The sequence below is a fragment of the Corvus kubaryi genome, unplaced genomic scaffold (assembly GCF_017639235.1).
Source record: "Corvus kubaryi isolate FWS band 111438036 unplaced genomic scaffold, C.kubaryi_AGA036_p1.0 37127, whole genome shotgun sequence".
Classification (NCBI taxonomy): Eukaryota; Metazoa; Chordata; class Aves; order Passeriformes; family Corvidae; genus Corvus; species Corvus kubaryi.
In genome coordinates this window covers 335,763-355,717 of record NW_024581032.1, presented here as the reverse complement: position 1 = coordinate 355,717, position 19,955 = coordinate 335,763, and the positions used below count along the sequence as shown (strand labels likewise).

The 19,955-nt window shown below is 39.8% G+C and overlaps 1 protein-coding gene across 4 annotated transcripts in view; it reads left to right on the top strand.

Annotated features, from left to right (window-relative positions):
* LOC121661230 (amyloid beta precursor protein) overlaps positions 1-19,955 on the top strand; it is a 202,329-nt gene that overhangs the window by 113,868 nt on the left and 68,506 nt on the right. For 2 of the 4 annotated variants that reach the window (XM_042021191.1, XM_042021189.1), the window contains 2 exons: positions 1,729-1,928; positions 12,727-12,894. In XM_042021191.1, the coding sequence (XP_041877125.1) occupies positions 1,729-1,928; positions 12,727-12,894 (368 nt within the window). The remainder of the gene's footprint in view (positions 1-1,728; positions 1,929-12,726; positions 12,895-19,955) is intronic. The other 2 variants (XM_042021192.1, XM_042021190.1) reach the window with 1 other exon arrangement.

The window sequence follows — 19,955 nt, the reverse complement described above, 5'->3', positions numbered from 1 at the left end:
AAAGTGATCATTCATGAGAAAGGAAGAGGAAAAATAATTTGCAATTTTAAAAAAACATGTTGTGTTTGTAGCTTAGGTGAGAGAAAGACAGAGAAGATCTTTCTTAAATGTTGATAGGCATATGATCTGATGCTCTTGATCAAAATTTGGATGTCTTATACTTAGCATGCCTAGTTTAAATGTGCACAGTGAGGCAAGACTGGAAGCCCCTTAACCTGGAGATCACCTGCAGATACTGGACTTGACAAATCCACTTCATTCTTGCAGTTCAAAGGTGATGGCGTCAGAATATAGACATTGTTCAGAAAACAGTTACTTAAAGTGCAAATTTCAGACATAATGAAATTAGTTTTTCAGGGAGAATGGTACAGTGGAGATGGTGAAATTTCCAAGCCAGTTTTTAGAAATCAAGAAAAATTAAGAGAGGAACCAAGTGCCTTTGTGCCTCTTTTTAACTTTTTCTCCTGTGTAAATGGAAACAAGTCATCTTTTATGCAGACTCTTCTGCAAGGTGGCTTTAACCACATATATTCATAAAACATACCTGGGTTTTCCCCAGTGGAAAGCTTCAGTATTATTTGAAGTCTCTCCTGTGTTTCTGGAGTCAAGATATTTTGGGGAGAAGGGAACAGGGAAATCATTCTTGTTTGTATAGAGGTTTAACTTGCTCCTAAGTAGTCAGGTTTGTGGCATACAAAAATTTTATCAACATGTTTTAACTTCTTAATGCCCTGTTAAAAAGAAATCATACTGTCTTCCTTTTTGCTGAGTTCACTTTCAGAGTTGTGGTAGGCAACATAATATAAAATGAAGTTGGTCTCCAAAATAAGTTGAAGAAGTTGTTAACTTCATCTAGAAGGCTGTTGAAGCATATGTGATGCTATGAGAAAGGTTTACACCCACTTGTGCATGAAGGTGACAGAAAGTCACTGTGTGTTTGAATATTTAAAGATCATTTAATCATTAGGAGTAAATTTCAAGTAGAAGATCAGAAACAAACCTGAAACCATGCCACAGCTGGGCACTGAGCTCAGGAAATATTTCAAAGGAAACCGTAGCAGTAGCCAAACATAGATTTTTTAACCTGTTGTCTGTATCACTCAGAACTAAGAATGATCCCAGAAGATTCTTGACATACTAATCCACCAAATGCATTTGATAGTCAACTTCAGTATTTCCTCCTGCTGTCCTGTAAAAGTTTCCTTTCCATTCACATAGCGCTTGTAACAGCAGAAGAAAAAACTCCGCAGTCAGTAATTCAAGGTCGGTTCAACACTTGGTGGTAGTCCTCTATGAATGGCACATAGGTCGTCCCCAGGGAGCCTCTACATTAAGCTGTCTCCTGAGTGAGGAGGACAAGTTCCTGAGGAACTTTTTTGCTTCTTTCACAAACTGAGTGCATTTTGTGCAGATTTGTTCTTCTTTCAAAACAAAATTTATTGGTTGATGGTATCATGAAGCGAGCATGTTTACAGTAATATTCAGCTGTCAAAATATGGTATGCTAATGTTTACTCTTTTTTTTTTTAGACATTTCTTTAGCATTTCTTACTATTTGGGACATTGCAGAGTCCCTGATTCTTTATTTTCTCTTTAAAGGGAAGGGAGGGAGATTGAGAAACAGGTAACTGTAACTGTTTTCCTTACAGAGTTTTTGAATAAAATGTTCTCTCATGTTACCTTGAAGTAATCTTGTTGCTGACACATCACGATAATTTTCTTCATTTAGCGATGATAAGGCAGTAGAAGAACAAGCAGAGGAAGATGAGGAGCTAACTGTTGTGGAAGATGAAGATGCTGATGATGACGATGATGATGGTGACGAAATTGAAGAGACAGAGGAAGAGTATGAGGAGGCAACCGAAAGAACTACCAGTATTGCAACCACTACCACCACAACTACAGAGTCTGTTGAAGAGGTTGTCAGAGGTAAATTCATGAGCATCAGGCTTGGGGCTGAAAAACTAATCCTGCTGCTTTGCATATTTGCCCTTTACAACAAAAAAATGTTCCAAACAGCAAAATACCCAAAGTTGCAGTATTGTTGTGCTTTGGCTCCTGTAATTTGCGTGTTTAATCCCCTTGCCTTTCCCTTTCCCATTATAAATATTCTTTGGAGTTAGTTCTGCCACAACCCTTTGGGTTTTCTGACCTCCAGCCCTACTGGCACACAGATGCTGCAGGGACTGTCTGTCCTTGAAGTGTGTTTGTTGTGTATGTGTAAACAGAAGGGTTGGTTTTATTTTAAAGTAACATTAAATAAAATTCAACTGCCATATTTAGCAAATAGGACAGGAAAGTGTGTATGGTTTATCATGCACATGTGTTACAGAAGGATAGGGACTATCAGTTCCAAGCAGGAGGTCGCATGAGCTGGTTTGGTCTCTCATATTAAGAGCAGTGATGGGTCATTTTGTGTGGTTCTGTTAGATACCAGTTTGCTATGTTTCTTCATGAATTAATAATTCAGTGAAATTAGATTAATTTAAAATAACTATGCAGAAAAATGAACCTAAACTAATGAGTTCTACTGAGTGGGGAAGGAGGAAATAGGAAAAAACAGGATACGTGGAGTGAGAAAGAACTCTTCATTTCTAAAATTGAATTTTCATTTTATTTTTTAGTTATTAACAGGATTGCATTTTAAACTTTGAATTTTACCCTTATTAATGGGCAGCGTAGCAACATATTATTTTTAAATGCCGTATTTCTCCTACAATGCATATTGGAATTAATTATCCTTATTTTTCTATTTTATAATACAGTTCAGTCTGGGTGTAAATCTCAGTAAAATAGATCCCAGTATTTCTACAAAGCTTACATCTTTACTGATAAATGCTGGAGATGGTGGCAGGAAATGAGATTAAAGACTACATTTGAAAAGAAAGGAGTTCTGACATGCAGGAGGCAGAGGGAAAATGATAGAAATTGGGGCAGTTGTGAAATGAGGCAGAAAACATCTGGCCTTCCTCCTTTCCTCTCCCCATGTTTCCCCATCCCCTGCCACTGGGGATTCTTGGGACTCCAGCAGTACTGGAGTCCCACATTTTGCATGTGGCAGTGTCCCTTTCTCTTGAGCCATGGTTCCAATGTTTGTCAGAGGAGAGGGTGCTGGCTACAATTTATCATACCAGGGTACAGAAGGATGCCCAGGGGATGCTTTGGTTATATTTTTCAGTTCAGTCTACATGGAGCACTAAAGCTTTGCTAAAATCACTTGCAAATGTTTCTTTTTAAGCCTGGCAACTCAGTCTTGTGTGTTTCTGTCTTATATAACTGTTGAGTGTTTTGCTCAGTTGTTGGAGAACCTTTTCAGTGAGGAGGGGGTGGGAGCAGTTTATGTTCAAATCTTTAAACCAATTAAACATATTTCCATATATGAGCTTTTACCAGCTGGGGATAAAATGCCCTGTTCTCGCTGGTAAATGAATATTGAAAGGGAAAGAAAAAAAAAAAAAGAAAAAGTACTTTTGATTTTAATGGGATTTTGGATGAGTGGAAATGACAAGTTTGGTAGAACACATTTCTTTACTGAGGGTGATGTTTCAAAGAGGTTAAGATTTATAGCTTTCAGGAAAGTAGTGTACAATCACCTGAATATAATATATAACATGTAAAAGATAAGGTAAACTATTGAAGTGACCTTCTAGAAGCCATTTAGAAATGTATATATTTGCTGATTATGAAATGGTAGCATATTGTTTTTCCCATGTCTAACATTTCTCACCTTGGGTGACTGTGAGGAAAATATGCATTGGTGCAAGTGAGGTGAGAGCAATCTGTTACCAATACAAGTTTTCAGCGCAGTTCTGCTGCAAACCTTTGGGCTTCCTGACCTTCAGCCTTCCTGGGGCACTGATGTTGTAGGGACTGTCCTGGAGAGTAAGTGGTGTCTGACAGAGCTGTACTATGCAATGTGCTTGCTTATTTATTAAAGTAGAAGTGTCCAAATGACATAGCCTTGATCCTTGCTTTTCCTTCCCTTGCTACGCACAAGAGAAAGCTGCTTACAGGGTCCCTGTCCTCCCAGTGCAGGCAGCAGATCCAGCATAGGAACTTGTGTGGTTAGCGTCTTGCTGATGCAAACACAAGTTTGTCACTGTCATTGTAAATGAAAGACGCAGAGGGATCTTGTTGAGAACGTATGTGTTAAGAAGTGGTCTTTGGAGACACCTTGAAAGCCTCTCTAGAAGGATTGAAGTGTCAGAGCTTCATTCATGTGGACTGAGCTCTGCTCCAGGCTGCCTTGCCCAAGCACTAGTCATAAAACATATCCTAGGATGCTCTTCATAACCCTTTACAGCCACTTTTATGAAGCTGTAACTAATATTATGTCTTTAGCATTAAAGAACACAGAGTGGGTTTATCCAATTTGAGAGGAGCTGCTTTTCAAATGTGAACAGCTGTTGTAAATCCGTAAGTAAGGATCTAATAGTGGGCTGGTATTGAGCCCTTTCTCTGCCAAATCAGTGGAATGACTGATATCAGCCATAAATAATTAAAAAGCATAAATGCAGTGTTATACTTTAAAGATACTTGAGCTATTGAAGAATCAATTTTTCAGGCAGTTTTATTTCGGTGCATATTTTAATGAATTGTGACCAAAATAGTAATAGTAGAATCACTTATTTTCAGTGAAAAGGAAATTAGTCTTGCCTAGAGAATGAGAAAGGTCCATTGGCAGGAGGGTAGTATTTTCATTCAGTTTCTGCAGCAACCACATTTCTGTGTGTTTAGTAAAAAATGTGGATAAACTTTCCATAGCCCAGTATTTGCCAGTATTCACTTTCCTACCTTTTGTTAGAGATCATCTTTACTCTCAATTCATATGGAGTATAGCAGCACACCCTGTTTAAACATTTAGATATGCTCTTGCTGGGCTTCAGATGTTAAGTCCAGATAATTGTGGGTCTGAGATTACAGGGATTCAGATGGTGAAATTAGTGTCAAATCTACCTTTGATCACAGGGAGATGTTAGCATTGAATTTGTGCTGGAGAAAATATGGCTCATTTATGAAGCCCTGCTCTTGATTTTTGTCTCTGTGTGGAGCAAGGGAAGTGACTCTGCTGGCCAGGATTTAGGCAAGGGAGTGGTTTAATTTCTGCTATCATTGCCACAGTGTCATGGGTGTTGCAGAGCTACTTCTGAGGATCCAGGCTCCCCGTGATTTTTCCAGTGTATGATGGACACAAGCAGGAGCACTGCTTCCCCCATCATTGTTTCTGCTGTCCTTCTGCACAGGACAGCAGAAGGACACAGGAGGTGACAAGAAAAGTTAGTCTCTCTTGAAAGAAAAAGTAGTTTTCGCTTAGTGCTTCCCATCAACATCACAGTCAGATCTCATTAGAGGAGAGCAGCAGGGTCAGCACAACAGTCTGGCACAAAACACTTGGCAGCTTCTCTGCACACCTGCCAGCAGATGTGGGGGAATTGGCAGCATCAGCCTCACCTGCCTCCTCCAGCAGTGTAATATTGCCCTTTATCAGTTGGTTTTGCTTTCTCTAATTCAGCTGGATTTCTTTAGACAGTTAGGGAAAAATCTAAGCAGTGCTGCTTCACATGACATTTTAACTGTATTTACAGTCTGGAGTTGCAAGTGAGAGACCATATGCTGGTTTCCTAGCAAGAGAAAAGTAGCCTGATTTTGGTATGGTAGGTTTTAGTGTCATTGATCCATCCTGAGTGGTTTTTTCCTTAAGATTTTTAGCTGAAAGATTTAAAATCTATTCAGTGACTTCTACCATATATTCTAAAGAAAGGGACCTGATTAAAAATTAACCCTGATTGCCAGACCCATCAGCTGGGAATTTTGGGACAGTATTAGTAGTGTATGCTACATTAATTGGGTTTTTTTCTACTCCGTAGCTTTGCCCCACTTTCATGGAATCATAGAATGGTCTGGGTTGGAAGGAACCTTAAATATCACCTGGTTCCAACCCCCTGCTATGGGCAGGGACACCTTATTCTAGACCAGGTTGCTCCAAGCCCTGTCCATCTTGGCCTTGAACACTTCCAGGGATGGGGAGTCCACAGCTTACCAGGGCAACTTTTCTTCTTTAAAAGGTTGTCATCTTTGTACTGCAGTAGTAGTTCCTTGTTCTTCTTCCTTGGCTTCAAGACTATACAGTACGCTTTATTTGGAGAGATATGATGTGTGATTGCATTTCATATCAAGAAAACATGATTGGTTGCTATATAAATAGTATACATGAGGGTAGATCCACTGGAGTTTTTTGCTATGAGATCTTCATTAAGAATGATCATCTGCTCTAATTTATGAACAAGAACTGATAAAATTAACCTAATGGATTTGCATTTATAGCTTTTAATTAGGCATTTTAATTTAAATTAAAATTAAATACAGCTATTCCACCATAATATAATACTTTATTATATGTTGCAATTGGAGGAAATCTTCTTTATAATCTGGTGATCTTGTTGATGCAGACACAACATACTATTACCTTTTTGGGTCGAGGGCAAAAGTACTGAAATACTAAACACAGTTTAGTATTATTTAATGTTATTTTATGTAAAGTTGGAAGGTGGAGAGTAATTTCATTTGAAATATATCCTGCCAGAAAAAATTACCAAGAATCTGTTTCCCTAGAGAAAATGTCATTTTATTATACTGAAGCAGTAATTAATTGCATTTTTTTTTGCTGAAGATTTTGCTGTATAAAAAGACTGGAATGCTTTTCTGGGCTAATCCTCATATTCACTGTTATGCCGTGTTAGCAGAATTATGATGTTATGTGGAAATAGTACCTTTTCTAAAACACATAAATTCATGAAACTGTATTGACCTAGATTTTAAAAATCAGGCTGGGTTTTTTGTTTGCGTTCTGGCCATCAGTGGTAACTTAATGGCACATTAGTTCCAAGTGTAGTTCTGTTGTGCACAAGAAATAGAAAACATATTTTCACACATTTGTTCCACTTCAGTGTTATGAGGCTTTGTATTTTAGCTAAGTATACCATTAATTTTTTTTAATATTCTAAATATGCCCTTGCAATAGCTTAAGAATAAACATTATAGAGAGAAATTCGATCTTGATTACACAGGATGGAAATTACAATTTAAGGGTATTTAACAGCTTTAGAGGAGCTGTCCTCAGTATTGCATTGAGAAGTCATCATTTTGCTTTTTTTTCTCTGTAAAAAAGCATTTTAGCAATTGTGTAGCTTGAGCACCAACTTTAGTCCTAGAGCATGTGCCAGCTTCACAGCTGTCTTCTCCTGATTCTAAAAACATCTTTTGAAATTAGCTCTTGTCTTCGAATACTCAAACTAAAATTTGGTTGCCTCTTCTAACTATATATTCAAAATGAAGAAGTTTTGTTTCAGTGAAATGATCTTCAAATATTCCCTTTTGATTGATTGAGTAAAAACAGTTGTGCCTTTTTAGAACACAGAGTATAACTAAAAGAAAAACTGCATTTGCTCTTGCCTAATTTTTCTCAGCTAGTTTAAAAATAAAGACTAATATAGAGGCATACATACTAATATCCTCAAACTATAGCTCAGTTCCTGAAGATATGGAAGCCAAAATCAGTCCAGTCATGCTATTTTGTATACTAGTGCATGAAGAAGGGGAGCATATATCTCATGGTATATATTTGAGAGGTTCATTCCTTTGGCCTCTCTTGCAGTTACCAGTTATTTACTCTGTTCTTTAGCAAGATATAAATGGTAAAATAAAAGATCTGATCCCATATACTTAAGCAACTGAGTGTTTGAGGTCCTCATTGAAGAGGTGTTCAAGTCCCGTGTGATTGTTTGAATTGACAGTTTGAGCAGACAGCAAACACACACCAGGGCTAGTGGGCTGGTTCAGACCCCCAGTATGATTTAGTTGTGTGTACTTTTATATCAGCTTCAAACGTGCAGGACTGGTAGTACAGAAACGCTCATCAATACAGTATATTTTCCATTACCATGTCTATATTTTCCAAGACCTTGCAGTATTTATAAGCCTTTCTTCTGTAGCATTAAAGTAAATACGTTTCTCAGAGGTGTAAACTAGACATGGGAAACCAATTTCCAGGACAGGTCAGAGTTAGTAACCTAACTCCTCCTGGTGGTCCTTTTTTTCTTGGATCTCTTCAAATTTAATTTCTGATTTAAGGTTTGGGGCTGACTTGCCAGCATTAAATGAGCTTAGTTCTCATGATCACGTATATAAATTCATACACTGGAAAAATATTGAGTAAACTTGATATTTACAGTGATAGAAATATGTAAATGTAGCTTTAATTCTTCTCCCTGTTAGAAGATAAAATTTTATTTCCAATTCCTCTATTGAGAATGTTGTAATTAAAAATTTAAGTCCCATATGGAAAAAAAAGCATGGAGTTGAGATTTTGAAATAAAGCAATTATGATTTCACTTTGATTTGAAATCAGTTTTCTTCAAGTAGCAGGAAAAAAATGGTAATGAAAAATTTAAACTGCCATTCAGAACCATATTTTATATTTCCCTCTGTAAAAAGTGATCATCATAAGTATCTAAAATGTTTGCACATAAATTCTAATGAGTTCTACTTACAGCATTTTGGTAAATGAGTGCTTATGGAAGTACTTCGTATAAAGCCAGTATAAATCAATGTCCACATACTTGAAGACTGTATTTCCTAGGATGCTGAAGTCCGTGCTTTGCAAAGAAAAAATAACACAGTCAGTGCCAGTGTTTAATGTAACTGATTAGTTTTCAGTATTCAACTACTTAATTTAAAAGCAAATCAACAAGCTTTGCCACAGCACTGTCCTTCAGGGAGTGTTGCTGGCTTGGTTAGAAACAACTGGGTTTGCCCCAACATGCTGGAATAAATACAAGGAGCATGGAATGGGGGAAATTGAATTACGCTTTCCTGATTATCTCAAAAGTAATTTGTCATGTCTAATGTTTTGGAGAACAAAGATATTAGCACCTGTGATTTAGGACACAGGATGAGAGAAATTTGAGTGTTGGAGTAGGTTGGTTTGGAAACTCTGAAGGGTCTAAAAGCAGCTGTTCATGAACCTGGGTTGTGGCAAAGGCTTGTCCTCTTTAATTGTATCCAATTTCTTGAAACTCAAGGCAAAAGTTTGTCTTTGGAGGGGGAAGAGTGAGCAAGTTCCTCAAACAAAGCAAAGCTCACTGTTACTGCTGTACTGGATACAAGTTATTTGTGGTATTTTGCACATTTGCAAAAAGTAACTCATCTTTTGCCTCAGTTTTCAGCAACAGAATTAAAATAATTCTGTTGAATTATTTTAAAGATAAGCTTTTAATTTTTTGGTGAATTATTACAGCTGGTGGTGAGGTCAGCGGCTCTGACCCAGGAAGAGGTGACCGGTCCGGGGAGATGTTCCCGAAAGGAATCGCCTTCCCGAGGCCCGGTGTCTTCCCTCAGCTGCTGGCAGGAGGGCCCTTGCAGAGGCTGTCAGCTCTTTAGTGATTATCAGCTCGTGATTCCAGCTCAGCTCTGCAGGGCAGCCTCCAGGCCAAGCCAGACCAGAGAGAGAGAAGAGAGGCTCGTGTGGCTGGTTCCGCATGGAAGGTAGCTTTATTGTTGGTCCCCTCCGGCGAAGGGGAAAGCCAGGGACGAGAACTCTCTCTGTCCCACAGGGGCCGGAGGGCTTGCTTTTATAGGGATACAGGGGATCAGTAAAGGACCAATGGATTACAGAGGGTCTGGGATGGGTACAGGCCAATGGGTTACAAATGATCTGCATAGTGTCTCCTAAAGGATTGTGGGTCTGTCTTTTCTCGCTGTGACCAAAGTGGTTGCCTTTCCAGGGAGTCCTGCTGGGCAACTGCAAAATCTCTTATCTCAGCAGAGATCCGTCCAGGGCAGGGGCTGGGCATACCCCACAGTGAATCATTTAGCAGTGCATGCTGCCTGCCTGCTCCTAATATCTGCTAAAATACCATTGTTACCTCTCACAGACATTAATTGCTACACTTGGCAGCAGCAGAAGGAAAGGGAAGTGGTGGTTGGATTAACAGCCTGAGGAAACCTATTGAGTTTCCAATCTCAGCACTTCATTTCCCTATCTTCTCAGCTGAGGTGTTGCATCTGAGAACCAAATGCGGTGGCTTTTTCTTTTAAGGACAAGTGATGGATGGGGATATAGAGAGGCACGGGAGGAGCATCTGGCCCGTGAACAGGGGTGATGGGACCATTGCCCAGGAATAGAAGCTAGTTTAAAAATGTACCTTTGCCCCAAAGCAGAGGTGGAGGAATGCTACTCTGAGCCCTCCACAGAGAATGGCAGATAGGGGTGGTGACACTGGGAAAGGGATGAATGACAGCAGTGACAAGTTTCCTAGACTGGACTGGCACCACTCTTCACTCAATAGAGCTGTCATGAAACAGTAAACCAGACCACTGCCCCCTCTCTTGTTTATTCTCCATTTAGGTCATAAACATTAGAAGACAATAGAGCATTTCTCTCTGTGGTGACCTAAGTACCATGTAGGTCTCACCAAGAGCAGTAGGTTGGCAGTGCAGGCTGGAGGGAAGGATGTCCCTTCTGTGGTGGGAGGTGACAGGTCAGGCAGGAGGCCTGGCCATGGCCACAACGTGGGCTGCAAAGCTTCAGGCTTGCTCTTTTTAATGTTACTCTGTGGTTTACTGAACACTTGTTCAAGTGCATCTTCATGTGTATAAATGACTTAATTCACCAGTTCCAAAGTCCAATCTGATGGACAATAACCTTTGCTTTTGCACATTCAAATCTCTGTTGCTATTTCTGTGAGAGAGGTACCTATAGGAAATTTCAGATTAAATCTGTAAACAGTTTCCAACCTGATAACAGTGCAAAATAAATCGGTTTTTATAGCAAAACAAGTATTTTGAAAGAAACCTGGAAGATGCTTACTGTGTTGCTAGAGGCTGGCCCACAATCAGCATTAAATAAGAAAGACTGAATTGTTGAGACCTTTGTATTTTCAGAAATTACATTTCCTGTCAGTAAAAATTCTTTTAATTGTACCTGTCCGTTTTATGTCAGAAGCCAGTATTAATTTTTAATTGACATGTGACAGCTTTTCCAAGACTGTGCAAAGTTAGCTTTTTGTCAAGATTTGACTGTATAATTGGGTAGTATGGCTGGATTTGATTTTAAAATAAATCAGGGGAATTACTTGTATACTAAATATGGTCTATAATTAATCATATGGTAATATACAATTAATTGTAATTAATGTGCTATGCAATTAACGATACTTACTTTGTTTTTTCTTCAAGTAAAACCTCAGTATTCCTTTCTGCCTAATTTCTTCGTACAGAAGTGCAGCATTTTTAGCACATCCTTGATGGTTGCATAATCTTGGATCTGTTTCTCTCAGACTAAATGTATGCTTCCTGAAATTGATTCTTGATATTATTTATAGTTAGAATACATGGGTAAGTTAAACACATATAAAATTGTACCTTTTTTGTATATTTAAGGAAATGTAGGTTGTATTGCCAGTGACAATTGGACATTAAAACCTATTTATGGTTTTTGTGTGCTTTTGAGGATAGTGAATTGACGGATCAGGACAGACACTGAGAAACAGGATTCTTTGTAGCCAGCATCTGAGAGGTGATGAGCTTGCAGAGGATTTCCAGTGCTGGTGCACTGATATTTCTTCCTACCTTTCAACCCTTAGGAATCTGCTTTCCACAAAATTCAAATTGATGCAGAGAATTTAGAAGCCTCTAGTTTAACGTGGCAGTTTGTTTGCCAGTTAGTGTGTGGGATGAAAGTAAATGAGGGATTTATTGGTGCTTAATATTATGTATATTTGAAACTATTTGTGCAGCACACTGAAAGATGAAACTGTTTTTGTCTGTTTGGAACATTATTGGTAAAGGGCTATACGTTTACATGTGTAATTGGCTGAACTCCAAATTGCAGGCAGAATTTGCTTTGTCTTCCTTTAATTTGTGTGGTTTGGTTCTTCCTTCAGGTTTCCCTGTGTTGCAGGATGTAGGCAGAGACTATGGCAGCTCACAGTGAACACAAGCACAAATAATTTTAACTTTTTTCCTGTATGTGTATTCATTGGGGGTGAGATTTCCTCCTATGGATGGTTTAAGCTATCGCAGTAATTTTATGTACGTGAGCCCTTGAACTGTGAATTGAAAACCCTGTGCTGGGTAGCTTGCAAAAGGGAATTTCTTCATCGCTAGCTACATTTAAATAGGTGTCTGAAAAACATTTGTCTTCCACTATAATGCTTAAATGTTTGTTTGTTTGTTTTCTTTTGTATAATTTGATCAGGGAGGGTATGTAGACCTAAAAAAGAAGAGAAAATGTGTCTCTTACTTGCAGACGTTTCCTTTCAAGTACCAAGTAAGCTGCTTGGGCAGGGATTTGCCCAGGACTATCGGCAAACCCCCAGTCAGTTGGTGGTTGTACCCCTCTGGCCTGGAAGCAGATGAAATTCCACATTGGTTTCAAGGCAACACCTCTCAGTGTGTACAGATAAAGTTGCTAAAAACATCAGATATAGTCAGGCTAAGGAGACTTTGTGGCAGGAATCTGAGTCAGTTCAAAATTTACCTTCATTATCTCTGGGGAAGGGTTTTCTATTCCCCAAAATTCCTTCTTGGTGCATCTCCTTCTAAAGCACCATCTTGGTGCATCTCCTTCCCTGTTTGAGTGTGTGGACACAGAGAGACACCTAATTAAGAAGCCGAGACGATACCATTTCCATGCTAAATGTGGTTCCTCCGGGTCTCCTGTGACTAGAGGTGTGCTCTGAGCAAGCCGAGACTGGGCCATGCCGCGCGATGATCTCCCGCTGGTACTTTGACGTTGCTGAAGGAAAGTGTGCACCCTTCTTTTACGGCGGCTGTGGCGGGAACCGGAACAACTTTGACTCAGAGGAATACTGCATGGCGGTCTGTGGCAGCATCAGTAAGTGCCCTCCACAGCTCCCGCCGTGTGGGGAGCGGGCCTGGGCTCACACTAACCCCAGCCGCGGTCTGTCCACACCTCTGCTCACCACTCAGGCTTCCTTGGCCTCTTGCTAACCTGGCATGGTAGTGGGTGACTTCTTGGCACTGTAGGTGGGCTCTGAGTAGGGGGCTGAGAGCTTAACACCTCCTCAGGCGAGGCTTTCGCACCCATCTTCTCTCTATTCTCTGTCAAAGCGTACTGACGTTTCATGTGTCTGTGTGTGTGCATGTACAATGCATGTGCAGGAAAAAGCACAAACTTTAGGGGAAGCCTCAGGTAAGTTTAAAAATATCTCATAGTTTTTATAGTGTATTCCCTTGTATTTCTGACCTTTTTTTTTAAGCAAAAAAAATTAGAATGCGTATTTCCAGATTTTTTTGGCTTTGTTTGGTTTTAGTTTGGTTGAATTTTGTATGTGTTTGCAATGAAAAGGAGACAAATGAAAAAATTTGATTTTTTACATTTCCCTAAGGGCTGTGGTGCACTTGTGGTGAATCATCTCCCACTTACGTTAACTCAACCATATGTTTTAATGACTGTTTTCGCTGAAAAAGGATGTTTGCGCTGATTCAGAGTGGTGGCTTTCTCCACCATGCACCATTGAAGCTGATAAATTAGGTGCTAGTTTTATCAGATGGGTTCTGTTTTGAGAGCCTCTTATACACTCCTCTCCCAATGTGCCTTGCAAGCAGGTACTCCTGGGAGAGCATCAGCTGTCATTTACACCTGACACATTAAAGAGTGAGTACATGTCTCACTGCCCTGCCTGTTCACAGGGCACAGAGGAGCAGAACACAAGCAGCATCTCAGGGCTCCTTTTAGTAAAATATTTTCCAAAATTGGTCTAGGAGCATTTTTTAGTAAGTATGTTAAAGGGTTCAGTAAGGGTTAAAAATGCACACAAACAAATGAAGAGCCTTAGCAAGGGTTACTATGTGTGTCATGGAGCAGAGGAGCTTACCTGTATTTTATTGGAGCAGAAGCAAGAGCAGTCTTGGAGGCAGGATTGCTGCACTGATGCTCCAGCTGCATTTTATCTCAGCGTCTTCTAGAGCTGTCCATGGCAAAGCTCCAGGGAAGGGATGTGGGGAAATCTGCCATGATGGGAGTGAGGAGGATACTTCATGAACTGTGATCAGCTTCTGCAACAAGACAGAAGATGTAGTGAAGGGAGAGATCTGTGCAGGAGGTTGGAGTGAGGTCTAATGTATTTACTAACAGAAGAACATTTTGAGCTATTCCTGTGTTAGGTAAGATATTTCCAGAGATGCAAAACATGATTTGTCTCTGCATCCTCTCTTTGGGAGGATAAATTCTCTTCTGCTCAGGAGATTCTGCTCTGTCTAATGGAAGTTGTTGTCTGTCTGGGTGTTTTTTTCCTCAGATTCATTTCAATAAAACAATGACAAGACTATTACCATTTCCATGATTCTCTTGGTTTATTTTGGAATTCCAAATTTTTGGTCTAAGTAATTTTCTCTTTAAGGACAATGTAGTTAGGCTGAGTACTTGAGCTTGCTTGACTTTATTTGTGCAACTCAAACTGATTTTGTATCTCCCGTAGATTTTTTTCTCCCTGACTTTTTTTTCTTCAGTAGGTTCTCAAACAAGAGTTGAGTCTATGCGGATACACTTTCCAAGCTATTTCAGTTACATTTTTATTACTGTATCCCGCAGCCATAGGGAGGAGAGGAGAGAGATCCAGCAGGCAGGAACTGTGCGGCAAGATTGATTTATTTAATTATTTTACAAACTCTTTTATAGACTTTTTTCTTCATAGTCTAATTGGACGAAGGATCAGCCACCTCCCTGGGGTGATTAACTAGAATCCTAAAACATCCATTGTCAAAATATTTTTCTACTGTACCATAAACAAGGCTTTGCAAGGTTGCAGGTGTTCATAGTTTGTAGAACTCTGCTACTATCTTCGTGAGAGAGAAAAGTATCTCACAGGCTTAGAAAGAAGCAAGAAAAACTCTTGCTAGCAGCAATATTTGTATCCACATATTTTCATTCCTGGTTTTTAATGTTACGTCAGTGTATTCTGTACCCTCACCTATACACCTGTTATTTCTATTCCTGAAGTAACTTTTTTTTCTTTTCCTTTCATGTACTGTTTCAGTCTCACCATGCTGTTTCTGCTTATTCTTCGTATTTTTGCTGAATAAAAATTGTAATGAAAATAATTGGAAGTGCTGAATGTAGTAAGTTTCACCACTGAAATGATGTCTTATGTTTAGTACTAATCCAATGTTGCTGAAAGAGGTAGCACAGACACTACCCTCACCCCAATCTCACAGAAGAAAAGAAAAACAGTGTAGAATAGTTTTTCCATCAAGGCCACTTCTGTTCTCTCCTGTCATTTTTCCCCCCGTCACCCTTAATTTAGTCTTTCTATTTGATCTTTGTGCCTCCTCCTCACTTCATTATTATTAATGTATTTATTCCATTCTTTATTTCTTTTCTCTCCAAAGTTCAGATTGTTGTTGCTCCCTTGTGTCCTATTAAAACAAAAATCAAGCCTCTATTAGGCAGGAGGCAAGATGGATGCTAAAGCACATCTTTCCTTTGTCTAGCTATAGTTTGCTTTTCAGGATAAACTAGTGTTGGGGTTTTTAAGAGACCTAGTTTTTTTCCTGTTAAAGGAATTTTCCCCCATTCAGTTACTAAGACGATAAATCGCCGGGTACTTAAGAAAAGACAAAAGGGCCTGGCCACCTTTTTGTTTCACCTGGGTGTGGGTTCAGTTCGCTCTCAGCGTCCAGAGAGAGGAGCTGCGGAGAAAGGAGCTGCTGGTTCCCCTTCTCGGCCGTTTTTTTTCCTTTTCTGCTGGAAACAATGCCGGGATCCCAAAGCCGCTTTTCCTGCCCTGCCTCGCTGCTGCTTCGAGCTTTCGCTACGCTGTAGCCGTGCTCGCCCTGCTTGCCTGGGCCTCTGTGGGGTTTTCCCATCTGGATACATCTCGTCTGCCACCCGGGATTTGTGTTCGTCCCTGCCGCTCCAGCCTGCCGTTCCAGCCTGCTGTTCCCGAGAGCCCGGGATCGGCTGCCCGGGGGTTTGTGAAGCCTTTGTTCCATCCCTTCCCGGGATCCTAAGGCACCAGTGCCGCGTGCTTCCCGAGCTCGCTCCGGAGCGCCCCCTGCAGCCGCGGGGGAACCATCGCACCTGCCCTGCCCACCGGGAGCCGCCAGCGCCCCTGCCGGCTGTGAGCGGAACTGCACCCGAGGGGAAAGGGCCCGACAGCTGAGAAGGCTGGGACTGGGTTTGTGATTGTTTGCTGTTACTGCCATAGTTGTTGTTGTTTTGTTTGACTGGTTATACATATAATAGTAAAGAACTGTTACTCCTATTTCCCACATCTTTGCCTAAAAGCCCTTGATTTTCAAAATTATAATAACTCAGAGGGAAAGGGGTTACATCTGCCACTTCAAGGGAGGCTTCTGCCTTCCTTAGCAGACACCTGTCTTTCAAAACCAAGACAACTAGTTAGATTGTACAGAGTAATACGAAATAGTGGATAGCATTGGGTTTCAGTTGTGTAGTGGGCAAAGGGTGAAAGTGTGGGATGTGAGTCAGGTTTTCTGGTAATGAATTGGAACTGGACTGAATCAAAATGTGAGGAAGTCCTGTTGTCACAAATACCCATATACTGCAAAATCGGAATACTACTATCCTGAACATTTTTTCTTAAAAAGCATGTTTTATTCTGCTTTCTTGCTGAGTCTCTTTGCCTTGATCTGGAAAGTTTGGTCTGTCCTTTTGTGCAAAGCCTTAGACTGCCTCCATGTTCAGTGGATTTGACTGGTGCTCTGCCGTCTGACTGAATGATTTAACTGTTGGGTAGGAGCTATTGCTGTAATATTTTTTTTTCATGTATCATCCGACTCCATGGAAATAGATACATAATTGCTTTAGAAGTAGTAGGCTTTGAGGATGATGTTACCAATTCCTTCAGCCTGTCAGACAACATGCTCAGTCTCTACTGATTTTTATTAAGAATGTTCAGTACTGTCTGTGGTTTCTGTTCAATATAATGATTCAAACTTCTACTGTGTCTGTCCATAATGGCTCCTTTGAAGTCACAGAATCTGTCAGGGGGTTAATTTGGATTTAATGGCCTCAGAATGAGTATATATTGACAAGAATAAGCAAACCTATTGCTGTCATCAAAGGAAAGATTTTTGTCTTGTTATCATACTGAAAAGTAATTTGTTGTACTAATTTTTTTACTTGTCTCTTAATTGTTGCATTTTAAACATCCTTAAAGCTACAGGAAATGTATTTTTTTAAGTGAGTACTATTTTGAAATACATTAATTGCTTAATTCGTAACTTGGGGACTTAAAAGCTGGGAAAATCCATTCTCTTAAGTGTGCTTCGTTTCTCAGACAGCTCTCCCAGCAGCTCCTGCAGCCATCAGAGCTGAGCGGAATTCATGACTGTCTCGGTTTGAGACAAGTTTAGGAGGAAATGTCCTGTAATGAACATCTCCTCGTAAGAAGGCAGGTTTCAGCACTCCCTCCCCCACAGATACAAAAGGAATTTCTTGGATGAAAGTGAAAAATACTATTTCTTTAACAAGCAGAGTGCCTGCATGGCACGCAGAAAAAATGAGTAACTTAAAATATTAAACCTCCTCAATGTGGAGGAAGCTGCTGGATTCAAAGTTCTTTTCTGTAGCTGGCTTGGCCCCTCCCGAGTTCCGAGGCCAGGATGCAGTGTCCCCGCAGCCTCCTTGCCAGTTCACAGGGTCCGGTGATCTGGTTCTCGGATTGCAGCTAAGCTGAACAGTTCCAGAAGAAAAAGAAGAAGTTCCGGAGGATTTCAGTGTGCCAGTATGGGAACATTTCTTGCCTCAGCTAACAGGCTGGCTAAAAGCACGAAGGTGCTCCCTCAGTTCTGCAGCGGTGAGAACGCGGGGGAGTGTGTGTGAGTCCTTGAACACAAACTGCACTGAAGAATTCACTCGGCTTCTCTCCCTCCTCTCCTGGACCCAGTTTAAAGCCGGGGGTCCCATTTCTGGGCATAAAGCAGTCAATAGGGAAATACAGTATTATCATAAAATCACCTCAAGACAATAATACCGTGTTTTCGTTTGTTCCTCATTCAAAGTGGGAGTGAGTTGTATTCTGGTGGCACAGTCAGTTTTTGAAAATTTTGACATATCATTAAAATGACCTTTTATAAATAGTTGTGGGGTTTTTTATGATAGTACTGAATTTCTGTGGCTCACAACAGAGGGAACCAGCAGGGTTCAATGTTGTCAGTTCCCTCCTTCCTTGCCATAAACCCTGAAACTTAGTAGGAAGTTTAAATGTTGACACATGTGGTTTTATTTTTGGTCATTTTAAAGCACTATCGCAGGTTTTTGGGTGAATTTAGGTACAGTAGTGTTTATTCTCTAGACTAAATACTGAACTTCCATATTTGCTAAATCTTCTGGTGATTTTTAAGTGGCAGTTACTGTCCACTTTAATTTTTCTTCAGAGGTGTATTGTGAATAAAGATCTGTACCTTTTACAGCAGCAGCTTACAAGATTGTACTTCTGTTGCCAGTCATTTCCTTTATCCATTGTTTGCTTGTTTAGGATGTTGACATGTCCCTTGTTAGCAAGAAGTAAAATGTTTTGGCACTTGCATGCCAACTTCCAGTGTCTAAGACATTAAAGAACTGTGACTTATAATATCATCTATTCAAATTGTTAATTTTGACTACAACCTTTAGTTGTAGGATGCAAGTGACTAATTCCTGTTTTCACAGTTTTTTAGTCTATATACATTTGCACTTTTATTTCACCTTTGAACCACATATGTACTGGACCTTTTAATAAGTAAGTGGGTGAAGTTTAGGATTCAAAAAGGAAATAATGCAAACGTTTTCATATCCCAGAGTAAGACTACTACTAATTTCAAACACTAAGAATTTTATTAATATAAGGTATTGTTGTAAGCAATGTTTACTGTAACTTGTTTTGCTGGATCTAACCACAGCATTTTTTGTTTTGGTTCTTTTTACTCTCTGGAACTTGATGACTCTTGTTTACAACCTTGGCAGAAGTCATGCTCATGAAAATACTTCTGTCTTGGATTTGTTCTCATTTGATGCAACACGTGAAGAATTTAACATTTTTTTCCTCTTGTAAATATTTAAACTTATGATAAGTTGAAAGAGAATAACCTTGCAGCAGAGTATTGCAAAGATGCTTGAGGAAGTTTTGCTTTGGGGACCTGCTCCCAGTCATGAAGTGCATCAAAGAACTCAGAGAGACGTGATCTGAGCCATTAATGGATGAATTTCGAATGGATATCAGCAAGGCAAAATTGTATTTGTCAGGGTTGGTGAAAAGGAAGTTGCATTCATGGAAGGCCTGATTGCCAGGTTCTAGCTGTGCACGGGTAGGAAATGTATCTTGAAGTTCTTACACAGGAGGCTTTTTATATGAGAAAATTCAACTTAAACCCTAGTTTAGATGGCAAGTATCACCTTTAATTAAGGTAATGGATCAGTAATAATAGGAGTATGGTATGTTTTGTTGGGTGGGGTTTTTTTCTCTCCAAGGAGTCTCTGAGGGATTTCACTAAACTCTTTCAAGCTGCCTGTCGTTTGATGCCATACCAACTACTTAAATTCTAACATATTAAAGGAAAACAGAAGCAGTCTGTGCAAAGTAGGGGTTGGATATCACTGCATAGTGAGGGAATTCTTGCTCACTTTGCTTGAATTACCCCAAATGCACTACCAATGTCACAGCTATTTCCTAGTTACCCAACAGCAATGGCTGGCAATTAGTGCAAGCTTGCTGATTATTTCCAGCCTTTGTGAGGAGTTTTTTTAATCAAAGTTGTTACAAATAAAGTAACTATCTGTGAAGCCAAACTGTCACTAAGGGAGGAATTTGAGGTATTTCATTAGGTACTGTGGGGTCCATAAGTACTTTAAAATGGATTTGCATTCACACTTATGTGTTACAATTTACCTTTTAAAAATAAACTTACGTACAAAGCATGTAACTTTGCAAG